General features: G+C 49.8%; 1 protein-coding gene across 1 annotated transcript in view; it reads right to left on the reverse strand.

Moving 5' to 3' along the window:
• The window catches only part of ccdc135 (coiled-coil domain containing 135), a 97,419-nt gene that overhangs the window by 71,480 nt on the left and 9,762 nt on the right, over positions 1–16,177 (reverse strand). The window contains exon 4 of the mRNA XM_061272158.1: positions 14,142–14,267. Within this exon, the coding sequence (XP_061128142.1) occupies positions 14,142–14,267 (126 nt within the window). The remainder of the gene's footprint in view (positions 1–14,141; positions 14,268–16,177) is intronic.

Consider the following 16,177-nt stretch of genomic DNA (forward strand, 5'->3'; position numbering starts at 1 on the left):
GGCCTAAACCAGGACGTTACCTGGAATGGACTACACGTGTTTCATCCAAGAAAACAAGACCCACGGATGCATTCACGACAACTGCTCTCCAGGAGGGAACTGGATGGGAGCTTTGGACATCACCGCTGTGTGCCAGGATGGGAGAGCCATTTCAAGGTGTAAGGGCTCTCTTGCCAACATGGCTGTACCATTGGACGAGTCCTACTTCATTCGGAACGGATCGTGGCTTTATTTATATTTTCTTATTGATAGCATTCTGGTCGCCTAAGGCAGAGGGACCGTGTGAGACTTTTCCTGCGATTTAACATCGGCCAGCAGGTTTTTAGATCACACAATAAGTTTGAACTGGAGTATTGAGGGAAAACCTCTTCTTCGCTGGAAGTTATTGCTATCATTGGTTGTTTTTGTCATGTTTCACCCTACACGTTCCCCAGCCCGTCCGCTGTCGTCTCAGTTTTTTATTGATCTTTTTTTGTTATTGGTTTTATTATTTTTACTGTTCTTCTTTATATTTTCTTCCTTGTGTTTGGTTGATCGGGTTCACATAATCATATGATAAAACAGGAGGAATATGTCAGGGTTTTCCAAACTATCTTGATCTATGATTATGTTGGAATGTATGTAACCAGTAATAAATAACCTAGCTTGTTCCATCCTACACAATGTCGTAAAACATCCCCTGCTCTGCTAATCTAGAGGTCAAGGGCTTTTTAACTTGTCTATTCAGTCTACTATCACCCCCACCCTTTTTCTCTTAATAAAGATGCTCTTGTGGGAAGCGAGAGTCAGACTTCATTCGACCATCGCTGTAAGCACAGCGACGAGTGAACTCTCCGCCTGCAGGTGTCTAAAACGACTAACTTGTCTCCGAGTGGTTCTTGCAAAATAAGTTAGAGTGAGCACCACTCTAACACCAAGGTGTTCCCAGGCCAGCGCGTCCTGGGTCGTCCTGCCGGTGGGGCATTCCCGGAACACCTCCCCAGGGAAGCATCCAGGAAGCATCCTGGTGAGATGCCCGAGCCACCTCATCTGGCTCCTCTCAACGTGGAGGGGCAGCGGCTCTACTCTGAGTCTCACCCTTGTTGTTTGTATCTATGCACCAAATGGCAGCTCAGAGTTCCCACCCTTTTCGGAGTGTTTGGAAGAAGTACTGGAAAGCGCTCCTTCTGGGGACTCATCATTCTGCTGGGTGACTTCAATGCTCACGTGGGCAATGACAGTGAGACCTGGAAAGGCATGAATGGGAAGTACGCCAACCCCCTCACCCCCACCCCCGATCAGAACCTGAGTGGTGCTCTATTACTGGACTTCTGTGCTCGACATGGATTGTCCATAATGAACACCATGTTCAAGCATAAGGGTCTCCACGTGTGCACCTGACACTCGGACACCCAAGGCCGCAGTTCGATGATCGACTTTGTAGACGTATCATCGGATTTTCAGCTTCATGTTTTGGACACTCGGGTGGAGAGCAGTGGGGGGGGGAGCTGTCAATTGATCACCACCTGGTGGTGGGTTGGCTGCGATGGTGAGGGAAGACGCCGGTCCGACCTGGCAGACCCAAACATACTGTGAGGGTCTGCCGGAAATGTCTGGCAAAATGATGACTGTCAGAAAGAGCTTCAACTCCCACCTCTGGCAGAACAAAATGCTGTTTGTATGCCCAATGACAAATGACCAGAGATCAAATTGTGTGTGTACACTAAAGTTAAAATTTGCAAATCAAGTGGTAAATAAATGCAACTTGCTTCTAGAAGATAAATGAAAAATTAGAATGTACTGTCCTCGTGTACGTTGGAGGGACCTGCTCATGATCGACCACAGGAAATGGCCAGCCTGTGACGAATCATTGGTGCTGGGACCTGCCCTACGTGCGCGAGAGCTGTGCATGTGTGTTAAAATGATGAAGATTGGCTAAACTTTTAGTGTAAAGAAATTTGTTAGATTGTGGTCCATCCAATTTGCACCGCAGAACAGAAACGATTTGGAAAGATAAAAATGAGAGGAAAAGAGAAAAATGTGTTTGCGAGCAGAAATTTATCCACACTAGTGCATGTTAAGTGTCGAGCCCTCATGAGAAATTTGAAAAAAAATGACAGAACATGCTTTCAGGAATTGGAAGAAGAAAAATTGTGAATTTAAGACATTGCAATGCTACATTTAATAGGAATAATTGATCGATGGTGTTTTAAAATTATACAAACTGCTATATGCGAGCTAAATCTGAGAAATTGAGTTCGTTAAATCTAAAAGCAAAGAAAAATTCAGATTAATTTGCCAGTAGTTTTTATGAGTTGAGTTTTTTTTGGATTGGTGGATTGTTCTATCAGGAACCTTGAGTTGAAAATGGTATATGAATGTTGTGTGGTGAGCTTGGATGAATTGAGACCAATGTGATGGAAAGACTCCTTTTTGGAGACTGTGTGTGAGATGCAAATGAGCATTGATGAATGATTGCCTTGAATGATAGGAAAATACAGGTTGAATGGTTGAAGCTGTTGGCGACTACTATGGAAAATTAGTAGAGCGACTTTGCTGAAAGAGTGGTTTTGAGTAAATTGAATGCTAAAATGAAAAACATAGCTTTTGGATTAATAATTAACTAGAGAAAAAAGTGGAGAACCAGTAACACATGCAGAAGATGTGTGAACTGGGAAATTGAGAAGCGTTTTGGAAAGAAAGTCGAATTAAATGATGGAATCATATGTAGTAAAGAACACATTCTCCCAAAAAGTTTGTCAAGGTGTGTGGCATGGGCGTTGCCAAGCCTCAGAAGGAGGGAGTGAATAGGACAGATAGTGGAAGATAGTAATAATACAAACCTTTACGACATATGGATTTTCTAATACATTTAGTGTCATACTGTGGTAAAATTCTATTCTGGTATCATGCAATGTACATCTCACTAGTAAGCCTAAGTGTGACCGGGTCATGTTTCGGGTCAGGTTCGTGCGGGATTGTTTGGGCCTTGGTCCATGATCTCATTGGCACGAGACATCTGGTTTCCATTAACAACTGACAAGATATGCACCCGAGTGAGGAAAGGGAGGCTAACTCATAAATAATGAGGAGATATTGGGAGTAATCTGTTGGTCCTTTCTTTAAGACCCTTCCTGGTGCAGATAGGTTAGCAACAAGAGATTTAGAGGTTCAACAGAAAGACAGTTAAAAGAAAACATTATTAATTTGGACAGTTGCAGGCTAACAGGAGCATGAGAAAGAAGAGCTAAGAAGCGGGATCCAATTTGATCAGGGAGATTGGAAATTCACAACACCATATTCTAAGTCACATTTTTGAGCAAGCATGACACAGGTAATAACGTTTGAGAGGTCAAGACATAGATCAGGGCTAGATGTGGAATGCAGACCTCGAGTTAATTTTGAATAATGATACTGAAGACAATGTACATTAAATTGGAACTATAGACAGAACGTAGCAAAAAAAAAATAGGATGAGTTGCAGGACTTACAATATAAAGACGAGATCGCTGTTACTAGGAGAATTTGAAGTTTGGTAAACAAACGTTACTAGCGAATTGATGGCAGCAGCTACATTTGGTTACAAGTTTGATGTCCCAGTCTGTCACTCTCAGTGCCAGGATCCCTGAAAACTCAATCCCGAGACTCTGCCTGCAGCCATGGACGTCTACAAAACGGTGCCTGGCTTTGAGGCACCTTTGACCTTTGGCAAGGACAAAGAAAGACTGTTGTTGTACTTGTAGGGGGACAAGTACACTCTGGAAGAAAGACGACATCCTCGGGGACGAGAAAAGACAGTGAGAAGTGGAGGAACTCACAATGTTGAAAATGGACTCATTTGAACAATGGACTCAGTCGAGAGTGATGGATGGGTTGGCTCTGAAGCAACAACAAAAGAACACCAACTTGCAGCAGAAGACATATGGACATGAAGTGGGCGACGGCCAAATCGCGCTCCTTGCTGTGGCGTGGCTAAACTTGGTGGGGCTTGAGTCAAAGTGGACAGGAGCTTCATTGTGCACTGAGTTTGACAGAACTGAGGAGATTTGATAAAAATTTAATAATGCGTAGAGCTACAGAGAGAAGCATCATGGTCAGAGATTGAACAGATTGGACAAAACAAATAGGCTAAAACGGAGAGAAACAAGAGCGAGATCTGATGTTTTGGCTCATCAGGCATAAGAAGTAGAAATTGAGTTAGATACATTTTAGAATAGGACATTTGGACTAAAGTGAATTCAGTCAAGAGGAAGCTAGGTTGCTCAATGTACCTACTCAATAAAATAGTAAATTCGTTGCACCACAGTGGAGTTTGGGTGGTCAGAATGTTGGATACGTTAAATTTTTGACTTTCACACAATCATGCATAGGAGTCGCACAAGGCGACAGTTAACAAGACAATGACTGCAGTAGGGATCACTTACGACTGCACCGACATGGAAAAGTAGAAGCAAGGGAGTTGAGTAAGGGATTATATGCAGAACAGTCCGCTATACAGTTACCAATAGGAGGTTCTATCAAAAGGAGCTACATGAGAGATGTATAGAATCCCTTTGTCTGTGTTCTGTGTTCGTGCGTAATCTCTGTAAAGTTGTGTCAGGCTGTTGTCGTTTGTCTGAGCCTTGGGTGCGCGCTCGGTGTGTGTGCGTTTATGTGCACAACAGCCTGTGTGGGTGCAAACGTGTTAGGAAGAAGACGGCATGGATAAGGGAATCTCCTTTAAGACAGGAGGCAATAAATGGGAAAGCCCCTGTCATGAACGGTCTTTGGTTAGGAGGAATCATTAGGAAGTGCTCAAACTCTTCTTTCAAACACTCCTATCTGCCTCGTTAAAAAGGGCATTACAATTGACTACAAGAGTTGCAAAGGGCAGATGAAGAACAGTCCTTGGCAGATTATATGATCAGGTCCCTCAAACCGAAAGATATGTCCAATGCAAATTTACTGCCGCCTGATATTTCCTCCTCACAGGTCGACAACCCCATCAATCCAGGAGACTAGGTCTACATCAGGGTCATCAAAGGAAAGAACTGGGCCAGCCATGGTGGGAGGGACCATTCCAAGTCTTGCTGACTACCCCCACCGCAGTGAAGATCGCTGAACGACCCAGATGGATTCACCGTAGCCACTGCAAGCTACAAGGAGTGCTGCACCCCTCATTTCGGGACGGTGGCAAAGTCTGCGAACAACGATCCCAACTCCGCTAGGCGGGGGTATGTCTCGGTGTTCCTGTCATTTTAATAGCAACGGGGCTCCACATGCCAGGTGGATCCTCTGCTGCGTTGTGGTTGGAGCATGCTATAGTCTATGGACACATCTGAACAGACCAAGTGTCAATGTTGACCGTGGGAAACGATGGTCACACGATGAGAACTTTGAGGACTGGTCATGAGACCCCAGAAACCCATACGAAACCAACGCTTGGTACCGGTATGTGAAGGTCGCTGTGAGAGCGCACACACAGGAGGGATGTTATCTGTGTTTCCAAAAACTCCCCTTGCTCCACACAAGTTCACTTGGAGGCCAGAGCAATGAATGTCACTGAAGCGAAATGTATGGCATTCATGGGAGGAGTTTGATATCAACACCGTACTTGTCAGTCAGTGACGCTACCCCTACCGCCCTGGACTCGCAGGAATGAATCTGTGATCAAACTATTTTGGATTAATCCCAATGTGACTGTTGGAGGACAACAGATGCCACAAGTGGCCTAAACCAGGACGTTACCTGGAATGGACTACACGTGTTTCATCCAAGAAAACAAGACCCACGGATGCATTCACGACAACTGCTCTCCAGGAGGGAACTGGATGGGAGCTTTGGACATCACCGCTGTGTGCCAGGATGGGAGAGCCATTTCAAGGTGTAAGGGCTCTCTTGCCAACATGGCTGTACCATTGGACGAGTCCTACTTCATTCGGAACGGATCGTGGCTTTATTTATATTTTCTTATTGATAGCATTCTGGTCGCCTAAGGCAGAGGGACCGTGTGAGACTTTTCCTGCGATTTAACATCGGCCAGCAGGTTTTTAGATCACACAATAAGTTTGAACTGGAGTATTGAGGGAAAACCTCTTCTTCGCTGGAAGTTATTGCTATCATTGGTTGTTTTTGTCATGTTTCACCCTACACGTTCCCCAGCCCGTCCGCTGTCGTCTCAGTTTTTTATTGATCTTTTTTTGTTATTGGTTTTATTATTTTTACTGTTCTTCTTTATATTTTCTTCCTTGTGTTTGGTTGATCGGGTTCACATAATCATATGATAAAACAGGAGGGATATGTCAGGGTTTTCCAAACTATCTTGATCTATGATTATGTTGGAATGTATGTAACCAGTAATAAATAACCTAGCTTGTTCCATCCTACACAATGTCGTAAAACATCCCCTGCTCTGCTAATCTAGAGGTCAAGGGCTTTTTAACTTGTCTATTCAGTCTACTATCACCCCCACCCTTTTTCTCTTAATAAAGATGCTCTTGTGGGAAGCGAGAGTCAGACTTCATTCGACCATCGCTGTAAGCACAGCGACGAGTGAACTCTCCGCCTGCAGGTGTCTAAAACGACTAACTTGTCTCCGAGTGGTTCTTGCAAAATAAGTTAGAGTGAGCACCACTCTAACACCAAGGTGTTCCCAGGCCAGCGCGTCCTGGGTCGTCCTGCCGGTGGGGCATTCCCGGAACACCTCCCCAGGGAAGCATCCAGGAAGCATCCTGGTGAGATGCCCGAGCCACCTCATCTGGCTCCTCTCAACGTGGAGGGGCAGCGGCTCTACTCTGAGTCTCACCCTTGTTGTTTGTATCTATGCACCAAATGGCAGCTCAGAGTTCCCACCCTTTTTGGAGTGTTTGGAAGAAGTACTGGAAAGCGCTCCTTCTGGGGACTCATCATTCTGCTGGGTGACTTCAATGCTCACGTGGGCAATGACAGTGAGACCTGGAAAGGCATGAATGGGAAGTACGCCAACCCCCTCACCCCCACCCCCGATCAGAACCTGAGTGGTGCTCTATTACTGGACTTCTGTGCTCGACATGGATTGTCCATAATGAACACCATGTTCAAGCATAAGGGTCTCCACGTGTGCACCTGACACTCGGACACCCAAGGCCGCAGTTCGATGATCGACTTTGTAGACGTATCATCGGATTTTCAGCTTCATGTTTTGGACACTCGGGTGGAGAGCAGTGGGGGGGGGAGCTGTCAATTGATCACCACCTGGTGGTGGGTTGGCTGCGATGGTGAGGGAAGACGCCGGTCCGACCTGGCAGACCCAAACATACTGTGAGGGTCTGCCGGAAATGTCTGGCAAAATGATGACTGTCAGAAAGAGCTTCAACTCCCACCTCTGGCAGAGCTTTTCCCACATCTCGGGGGAGGCGGGGGACATTGAGTTTGAGTGAACCATGTTCCGTGTTCCATTGCTGAGGCGGGTGACTGGAGCTGTGGCCGTAAGGTGGTCGGTGCCTGTCGTGGCAGCCACCCCCGAATCCGCTGGTGGACACCGGCGATAAGAGATGCCGTCAAGCAGAAGGAGACTTATCGGGCCGTTTTGGCCTGTGGGACTCCAGAGGCAGCTGAACAAGTGGAACACGGCTTCGGCAGTTGCTGAGGCAAAAACCCGGGTGTGGAAGGAGTTCGCGAGGCCATGGAGAATGACCTCCGGACGGCTTCGAGGAAATTCTGGTTCACGATCCGGCGTCTCAGGAGGGGGAACCTCCCGTCAGGAGGTCGAATCTCAGATACAGGAGGAGCAATGTGGTTTTCGTCCACCCGTGGAACAGTCGACCAGCTCTATACCTTCGGCAGGCTCCTCGAGTTCGCTCAACCAGTCTGCATGTGTTTTGTGGACCTGGAGAATGCGTTCGATCATGTGCCTCGGGGAGTTCTGTGGAAGGTGCTTTGGGAGTACGTGGTGCCGAACCATTTCGGTCCCTGTATCACCGATGCCAGAGTTTGGTCCGCATTCCCGGCTATAAGACGGATTCATTTTCCGTTGTCACCCATTCTGTTCATAACTTTTATGGACAGAATTTCTAGGCGCAGCCAAGGCGTTGAGGGTGTCCGGTTTGGTGACCACAGCATCGCATCACTGCTTTTTGCAGACAATGTGGTGCTGTTGGCTTCTTCAAGCCGTGATCTCTAGATCTCACTGGAGCGGTTCACAGCCAAGTGTGAAGCGGTTGGGCTGAAAGTCAGCACCTCCAAATCTGAGACCACGGTCCTCTATCGGAAACAGGTGGAATGCCCTCTCCGGGTCGGGGATGAGAGCCTGCCCCAAGTGGAGGCATTCAAATATGTTGGGGTCACGAGCGAGGGCAGAAATGAGCTACGTGCCTCATATGCAATGACAATATTGCATCAATGAAACACTCCAATATTAAGCGCCACTTTGAGACACGACATGTGACATTTGCAACCAAAGACCCAGCTGGGGACAGCAGAAAGAAAGCATGTGAAGAGCTCCAGAGGAAGGTCCAAGCTAGTCAACAGCAACTCCGTGTATAGACCAGACAATGTGACTTTAATCCAGCTAGTTTTGCTGGCGCATTAACAATTGTGAGGAACGGAAAGCCATTCACTGATGGCGAGTATTTCAACATTTACGCTTGATGTGGCTGTCATATCTTTCTCGTCTTTCAAGTCTGTGATCAGCGTCAAGACAGAGTAGGTCACGTGACTAGAATCAGGAAGTAACGGCATGTTTCAGCACAGTGTTTCAAGAGAAAGCTGCTTGTTCTATTCTCTCCTGCATTTCGGCAAATCTACTACCTACATTTTGTGTTATACTAGGCATCGGTATAACATCCAGCCAAGCCCTACTCAGGGAATTGCCAGCACCTGCTACAGCTTGTTAGGTCCCCTACTTAACCTCTCTGTGTTCTGCCAGCGGCTGTCAGTTTGTCTGCTTACCCTGCCCGTGATACTCCTGCCTCTTTTCTCCGGACCGATCTTTGTAGCCACCTGCTTCCGTGATCTTCGACTACGCTTCTGATCGCCGCCAGTCCTGACAATTTGCTCGCCCTTCGACCACGCTTCTGCTCGCCGCCTGTCCTGACAACTTGCTCGCCCTTCGACCACGCTTCTGCTCGCCGCCTGTCCTGACAACTTACTCGCCCTTCGACCACGCTTCTGCTCGCCGCCTGTCCTGACAACTTGCTCGCCCTTCGACCACGCTTCTGCTCGCCGCCTGTCCTGACAACTTGCTCGTCCTTCGACTGCCTGCCTGCCTGCCTCCGACTACTCCTACGCGCTGTGCTCTGCCACGCCAGCCCGACCGCAGGTCCAGCGTTCCATTTCCCCTTTGGCAATAAAGGATCGTGCTGCACTTGGTTGCCCTGCCTTTGCTTCCTGACAGAACGAACTGACCAAAAATGCAACCAGCGCACAATCCCTCAGACCTGGACCGCCTGGCCACCACGGAGTGGGGACTTAGCAAGACCACAGAGGAGATGGCGGCTTTAACGAGGATCGTCCAGCAGCAGCAACAGAAGCTCCAGCAGCAGCAACAGCAGCTCCAGCAGCAGCAGCAGCTCCAGCAGCACCATCAGCTCCACCAGGAACTGGTAGAAGCTCTCAGGGACCTCAAACACTTGGTACCTCTGGCTGCTGCAGACCAATCTGCACAAGCCCTGTCCACGACCGTGCCACTCAGCCCCGCCGATCAGCCCACCGTTATGTCCACGCCCCGTCCTGCCCCGGCGCCCGGGCAGCTCGTGGATGTCCCGGAGCCCAGACTCAGTAACCTCGCGAGTTTCGACGGTGACCCCAAGTATGTCCGGGCTTTTCTGACTAACTGCCGTGTCTTGTTTGACCTCCAGCCCGTCACGTTTGCCACGGAACCAGCCAAGGTGGGTTTCGTGCTTACTCACCTGACGGGCGAGGCGTGGCTGTGGGGAACGGCCGAATATGAGCGGCAGGGACCCGCCTGTTCGTCATTCGACGCCTTCGCAGCAGAGATCTTGCGCGTGTTTGACTTGGGCTCCGCCTCGGAGGACGCCTCCACGGAGCTCATCACGCTGCGCCAAGACAGCAGATCTGTCGCCCAGTGTGCCATCCGGTTCCAGACGGTGGCGCGTCGTAGCGGCTGGAACACCCCGGCTCTCGTCGGCACCTTCCTCCACGGACTCGCAGAGTACATCAAGGACGAGATGGTGTCGTACGAGCGCCCTCAGACCCTGGAAGAGGCCATGGACCTGGCAGCACGGGTGGACGGGCGGATCCAGTCAAGGCGACGCGAGGAGAGGAAGGTGACTCTGCCCCCCCGTCGTCGTGACATCAGCCCGACACCTCGGGTGTCAGGGAGAGCGCCGGTTTTCCTGCCTGACCGGTCGTCAGCCAGGGACCCTGTCCAAGTAAGTCAGCACACTTGTACTACTCCTCCCACCCAGCCCGGCTGGCCGGAGCCGATGGAGATAGGACGCACCTCTCTCTCGGCAAAGAGGCGTAAGGAGCGCCTCAGAGACAGGCTTTGCCTGTACTGCGGGGGTGAGGGTCGCTGGGTGGCCTCTTGCCAGAAGAGACCTAAGGGCAACTGCCAAGCAGGGATCCGTTTGGGGACGGTTTCCTTGCCCCCTACGACCTGTCGCGAGTCCCTGCCCCGGACCCGCTATCCGACTCCAGCCCGTGCCCTTGCCTCTCGGCCCTCCGCTTCACCAGCCCGGGGGCAGCGGCCGCGGGTCCAGTCTCGTCGTCAGGCGCGGCGTATGGCCCGGGCCCTTACTCGGCTGCCGTTGCGAACGAGGCGGGGAGTTATGGTCTGACCGGCTCCCTGCTCAAAGTAGTCCGGTAGGGACCCGTTCGGTTCCCGTGCCGGCCCCCTGGTCGGAATCTCCCGATGCCACGGCTGGAGAGGAGGACTGGGCGGTGACGCCGCCTGATGATGGGGCTTGGTCGACGTGTTCTGACTCGGACTTGTCGGATTATTAATTGACGCGCGTCTTGGGGTCAAGGGCTCCTACTCTGGCTCGGGGTTCTGTTTTTTGGGACGTCGGGAGCCGTCCCTTGGAGGGGGGGTACTGTCACGCCTCCGCGTCACCTGACTTCCAGCCAAGCCCTACTCAGGGAATTGCCAGCACCTGCTACAGCTCGTTAGGTCCCCTACTTAACCTCTCTGTGTTCTGCCAGTGGCTGTCAGTTCGTCTGCTTACCCTGCCCGTGATACTCCTGCCTTTTTCCCCGGACCGATCTTTGTAGCCACCTGCTTCCGTGATCTTCGACCACGCTTCTGATTGCCGCCTGTCCTGACAACTTGCTCGCCCTTCGACCACGCTTCTGCTCGCCGCCTGTCCTGACAACTTGCTCGTCCTTCGACCACGCTTCTGCTCGCCGCCTGTCCTGACAACTTGCTCGCCCTTCGACCACGCTTCTGCTCGCCGCCTGTCCTGACAACTTGCTCGCCCTTCGACCACGCTTCTGCTCGCCGCCTGTCCTGACAACTTGCTCCTCCACGCCAGCCCGACCGGTCCAGCGTTCCATTTCCCCTTTGGCAATAAAGGATCGTGCTGCACTTGGTTGCCCTGCCTTTGCTTCCTGACAGAGAGGTTAGTAATGAACCACCAGAAGGACATCACGGGCCCCCTCCTCGACCCCCTGCAGTTTGCCTACCGGGCAAACAGGTCGGTGGATGATGCGGTCAACATGGGACTGCACCACCTGGACACCCCAGGGACGTACGCCAGGGTCCTGTGTGTGGACTTCAGCTCGGCGTTCAACATCATCGCTCCTGGCATCCTCCAAGCTGAAGCTCATCCAGCTCGCGGTGCCTGCCTCCACCTGTCAATGGATCACCAGCTTCCTGACCAACAGGAGACAGCATGTGAGGCTGGGGACCATCACATCCGACACCCGGACCAGCACTGGCGCCCCCCAGGGGTGCGTCCTCTCCCCACTGCTCTTCTCTCTCTACACCCTCTCCCCACTGCTCTTCTCTCTCTACACCAACAATTGCTCCTCAGGCGACTCTTCTGTGAAGCTCCTGAAGTACACGGACTCTCATCGGACTGATCCGGGACGGTCCACTGGTGCATCAAAAAACACCTGGAGCTGAACCTGCTCAAGACCGTGGAGATGACAGTGGACTTCAGGAAAGACCCTTCACCACTTCCACCCCTCACTATCCTCAATCATGCTATTCCCTCCACAGACACCTTCAAGTTCCTGGGATCCACAATCTCTCGGGACCATTGAGAGCGTCCTCTCCAGCTGTATTGCTGTTTGGGGTGGCGGCTGCACTGACTACAACTTGAAGGCCCTGCAGCGCATGGTGAGGTGCTTTGCTCCCCTCCTTGAAGGACATTTACACCTCCCATCTCACCCGCAAGGCGACCACGATTGTGAGTGATGTGAGTCACCCCGCTCACTCTTTGTTCGAGCTTCTGACCTCTGGGAAGAGGTACAGAAGCCTGTGCTCCCGCACCACCAGACTCTCAAACAGCTTCATACTCCAGGCTGTTAGGATCCTGAACTCGCGTCCCCGTTCTGCGTAGCGTCCTGTACTTTTACTGTCTGTATGCACACTGGCTCTTATTTGTTGTGTTATCTGTTTATTTATTATTTATTATTACTCTTATTATTTATTGTTTGTGCCTTCTTGTTTTTTATATTGCGTCGTTTACGTGTATGTCTATCGTGTACTATGTCTTGTCACCGTGGGATAGAGACAACGTAATTTCGATCTCTTTGTGTGTCTCGGCATGTGAAGAAGTTGACAATAAAGCTGACTTTGACTTTGACTTTGAAATACACTGGCCACATATACTCTGTCCGGAAGAAGGCCCAGCAGAGGCTGTACTTTCTGAGACAGCTCAGGAAGTTCAACCCACCGCAGGAGCTGCTGAAGACCTTCTACACTGCCATCATGCAGTCTATCCTCTGCACCTCCATCACTGTCTGATTTGGATCGGCCACCAAACAAGACAAGCACAGACTGTAACGGACAATCAGGACTGCGGAAAAGATAATCAGGACCAACCTCCCATCTATCCAAGACTTCTACCTGTCCAGGACCAGGAAACGTGCAAGTAACATCTCTACAGACCCTTCTCCCCCAGGTCACAGTCTGTTCAAACTATTCCCCTCCGGACGGCGTTACAGAGCTCTGTACGCCAAAACCAGCAGACACAGCCGCCGCTTCTTTCCCAAGGCTGTCGCATTGATGAACTCACACCACTCATAGAGTCTCTGAGACATCACTGGGCAATAATGTCCTGTTCTTGCTACTTAAATGTTGTTAGTCACCTGAATGTTGTTAGTCACTTAAATGTTGTACAGAGGCTGAGATCAATCGAAGTCAAATTCCTTGTTTGGCATGCACAAACTTGGCCAATAAAGCTGATTGTGATTAAAGTGCAAATGTGAACATAAAGAGGGGAGTCACTTTTGTTTTCTTAGCATAGAGCAATGGTAGCAGCTTTGAGAGGACCGATGATTCTCACTAGATCTTCAATAACAGCAATAGTTGGTTTTCCATCAAAAATGGTTTGAATTTTCATGCAATTTTAGTGAAAATGTACAAAATGAACATGCAACTTATCCCCGTTTCCATGTATGATTATTTTAGACTATATGATAGCATTTATATCGTGATGTTTTGTTCAGAGATCCGGGAAATACAATCTTTTAAATATTGTGAAATATTATAAAGATACCTTGTTCGTATAAAGTTTCCACACAAAAAATCCTGCTGTTCTTTAGCAATTCGACTATATTAGTGGAGTTATTTTGTTTTATCGCTGAACCATTAATGCTAATGTCACATAGTTCTTCTTTGTTCTGCCCAATCACCGCATCGTTTTTATAGCAATGACGCGGTTTCAGCGCAAAGATGATGTCGCCCTCCATGACGACGTTCTTTGTTGCTTGATTCCGCTCACAATCTAGCGTGCACATTTGGAATAATGCAGCGAGAACACATAACTAAATTACGATGGGACACGTCCAGGAAGATCGCCATAGAGTGGATAGCACTGAATGGGAGAGAATGTCCTCCTGCTGACATTTATGAGCGCCAAACTTTTCTCCGCTACCATTGTTCTTGTTACAAGCTCATCACAGACCGTCAGTTGTTTTATGCCAAGCAAAGACTCCTTAAACAGATCTACCACCTTTATGTCCGTGTGGTGTGTACATTCATGAGTTGTTAATAGCTCATTCAGTACATCACTCACAAGCTCTCCAGGTGGCTCCAAGGGATTCAGAGACAGGAAGTCAGCCACAAACGAAGCACATCCTTCCCAATTGAGCAGCTCGGGATGGCTTGTCATGGTGGGGCGCAGAGTAGTCGACACAAACTTCTAAACACACACACATACACACACAAACAAACGGAGGAATCAGGCAGAGCTACAGTTACAATCAGGATTATGGGTGGTGTCTGAGAATTGTCGCCATGGTTATGTTAGGGTTGTGGCAGGCTTGAGGATCCAAATCCAGAACGGAAGGTGAATCAAGGGAGGAGGAGAGGGCTGACTGAATAAAATTTATATCCATAAACTATAGTTCCTAGGGTGAGATCAAAATACAAAATCGAGACCCAAAAAAATCCAAACTCTAAGAAACACTGGGAAACAACACTCAACCCTACAAGAAACAACAACTGGACAAATGTATGTTATTTGGAAGGCACAAGTAGCTAAAGGATGTGGTTGGAAGACACAAGGGGCCTGCCAGGCTGAGGAGAACAGGTGGACACAATAACCCAATTAGACAGACATGGAAAATAGTGATGGGCAAAATGAAGCCCTCTGAAACACTGGGATATTGCTTCAGCTAACGCAGGGGTGTCAAACTCTGGCCCGCAGTGTACCGTAATTTTCGGACAATATGTCGCATTTTTTTTTCATAGTTAGGGTGGGGGGGCGACTTATACTCAGGAGCGACTTATATATGTTTTTTTTTTTTCAAAAAATGAAACCGCGATAAACGAACCGCAATGTAGCAAGGGATTACTGTAATTTGAATTTCAAGTGACGACAGCAGTGCAACGTCGCGTCAGCAGCAGCTCGTCGAGTCAATCTTTGTCCTTTACGTAAACAAGCAGAGTTGCACTGCCTCGTCGTTATTCCACAGATCTACTATATAACTATATTGTAGCGTTAAAGTTCAAGGAAAGACGTGGGTTTGCTAAACGGCTCTTTATTTAACAATACAAACTTACAGGCGTGTGGCGGCGTGGACTTCCAGCCACGGAAGTGGAAGAGAGGTCCATAGAAAAGGACCGGGCGTGCGTAAAAGCCATGACCGAGCCCCATCCAACGTCCCTGGACAGCCACCCGGCCGAGCGCCGGCGCCCGACTTTAATCCCCGGAAGTGAAAGAGAGCTCCGTCGAGTGATGCGCGACGTCGCGTCAGCAGCGCGGCGGTTGTTTACATAAAGGACAAAGATCGACTCGTCCAGGGACGGTGGATGGGGCTCGGACAATGCTTTTACGCACGCCCGGTCCTACTCTACCGAGCTGTCTTTCACCTCCATGGATGGAAGTCGAGGGCCGGGTGGCTGTCCGAGGACGTGGGCAATGACAGTGAGACTTGGAAGGGAATGATTGGGAGGAATGGCCCCCCTGATCCGAACCCGAGCGGTGTTCTATTATTGGACTTCTGTGCTCGGATATGGATTGTCAATAAAGAACACCGTGTTCAAACATAAGGGTGTCCATGTGTGCACTTGGCACCAGGACACCCTAGGCCACAATTCGATGATCGACTTTGTAGTCGTGTCATCGCATCTGCGGCCGCATGTTTTGGACACTCGGGTGAAGAGAGGGGCGGAGCTGTCAACTGATCACCACCTGGTGGTGAATTGGCTCCGATGGTAGGGGAAGATGCCGGTCCGACCTGGCAGACCCAAACGTACAGTGAGGGTCTGCTGGGAACAACTGGCAGAATAAGAAAGAGCTTCAACTCCCACCTCCGGCGGAGCTTTTCCCATGTCCCGGAGGAGGCGGGGAACATTGAGTCCGAGTGGACCATGTTCCGTGCCTCCATTGTTGAGGCAGCCGGCCGGGGCTGTGGCCGTAAGGTGGTCGGTGGTTGTCGTGGAGGCAATCCCCGAACCCGCTGGTGGACACCGCCGGTAAGGGATGCCATCAAGCTGAAGGAGTCCTATTGGGCCGTTTTGGCCTGTGGGACTCTGGAGGCAGCCGACGGGTACCGGATGGCCAAGTGGAACGCGCCTTCGGCGATTGGTGAGGCAAAAACTCGGGCA

The sequence above is a fragment of the Syngnathus typhle genome, linkage group LG2 (genome assembly GCF_033458585.1).
Source record: "Syngnathus typhle isolate RoL2023-S1 ecotype Sweden linkage group LG2, RoL_Styp_1.0, whole genome shotgun sequence".
NCBI lineage: Eukaryota > Metazoa > Chordata > Actinopteri > Syngnathiformes > Syngnathidae > Syngnathus > Syngnathus typhle.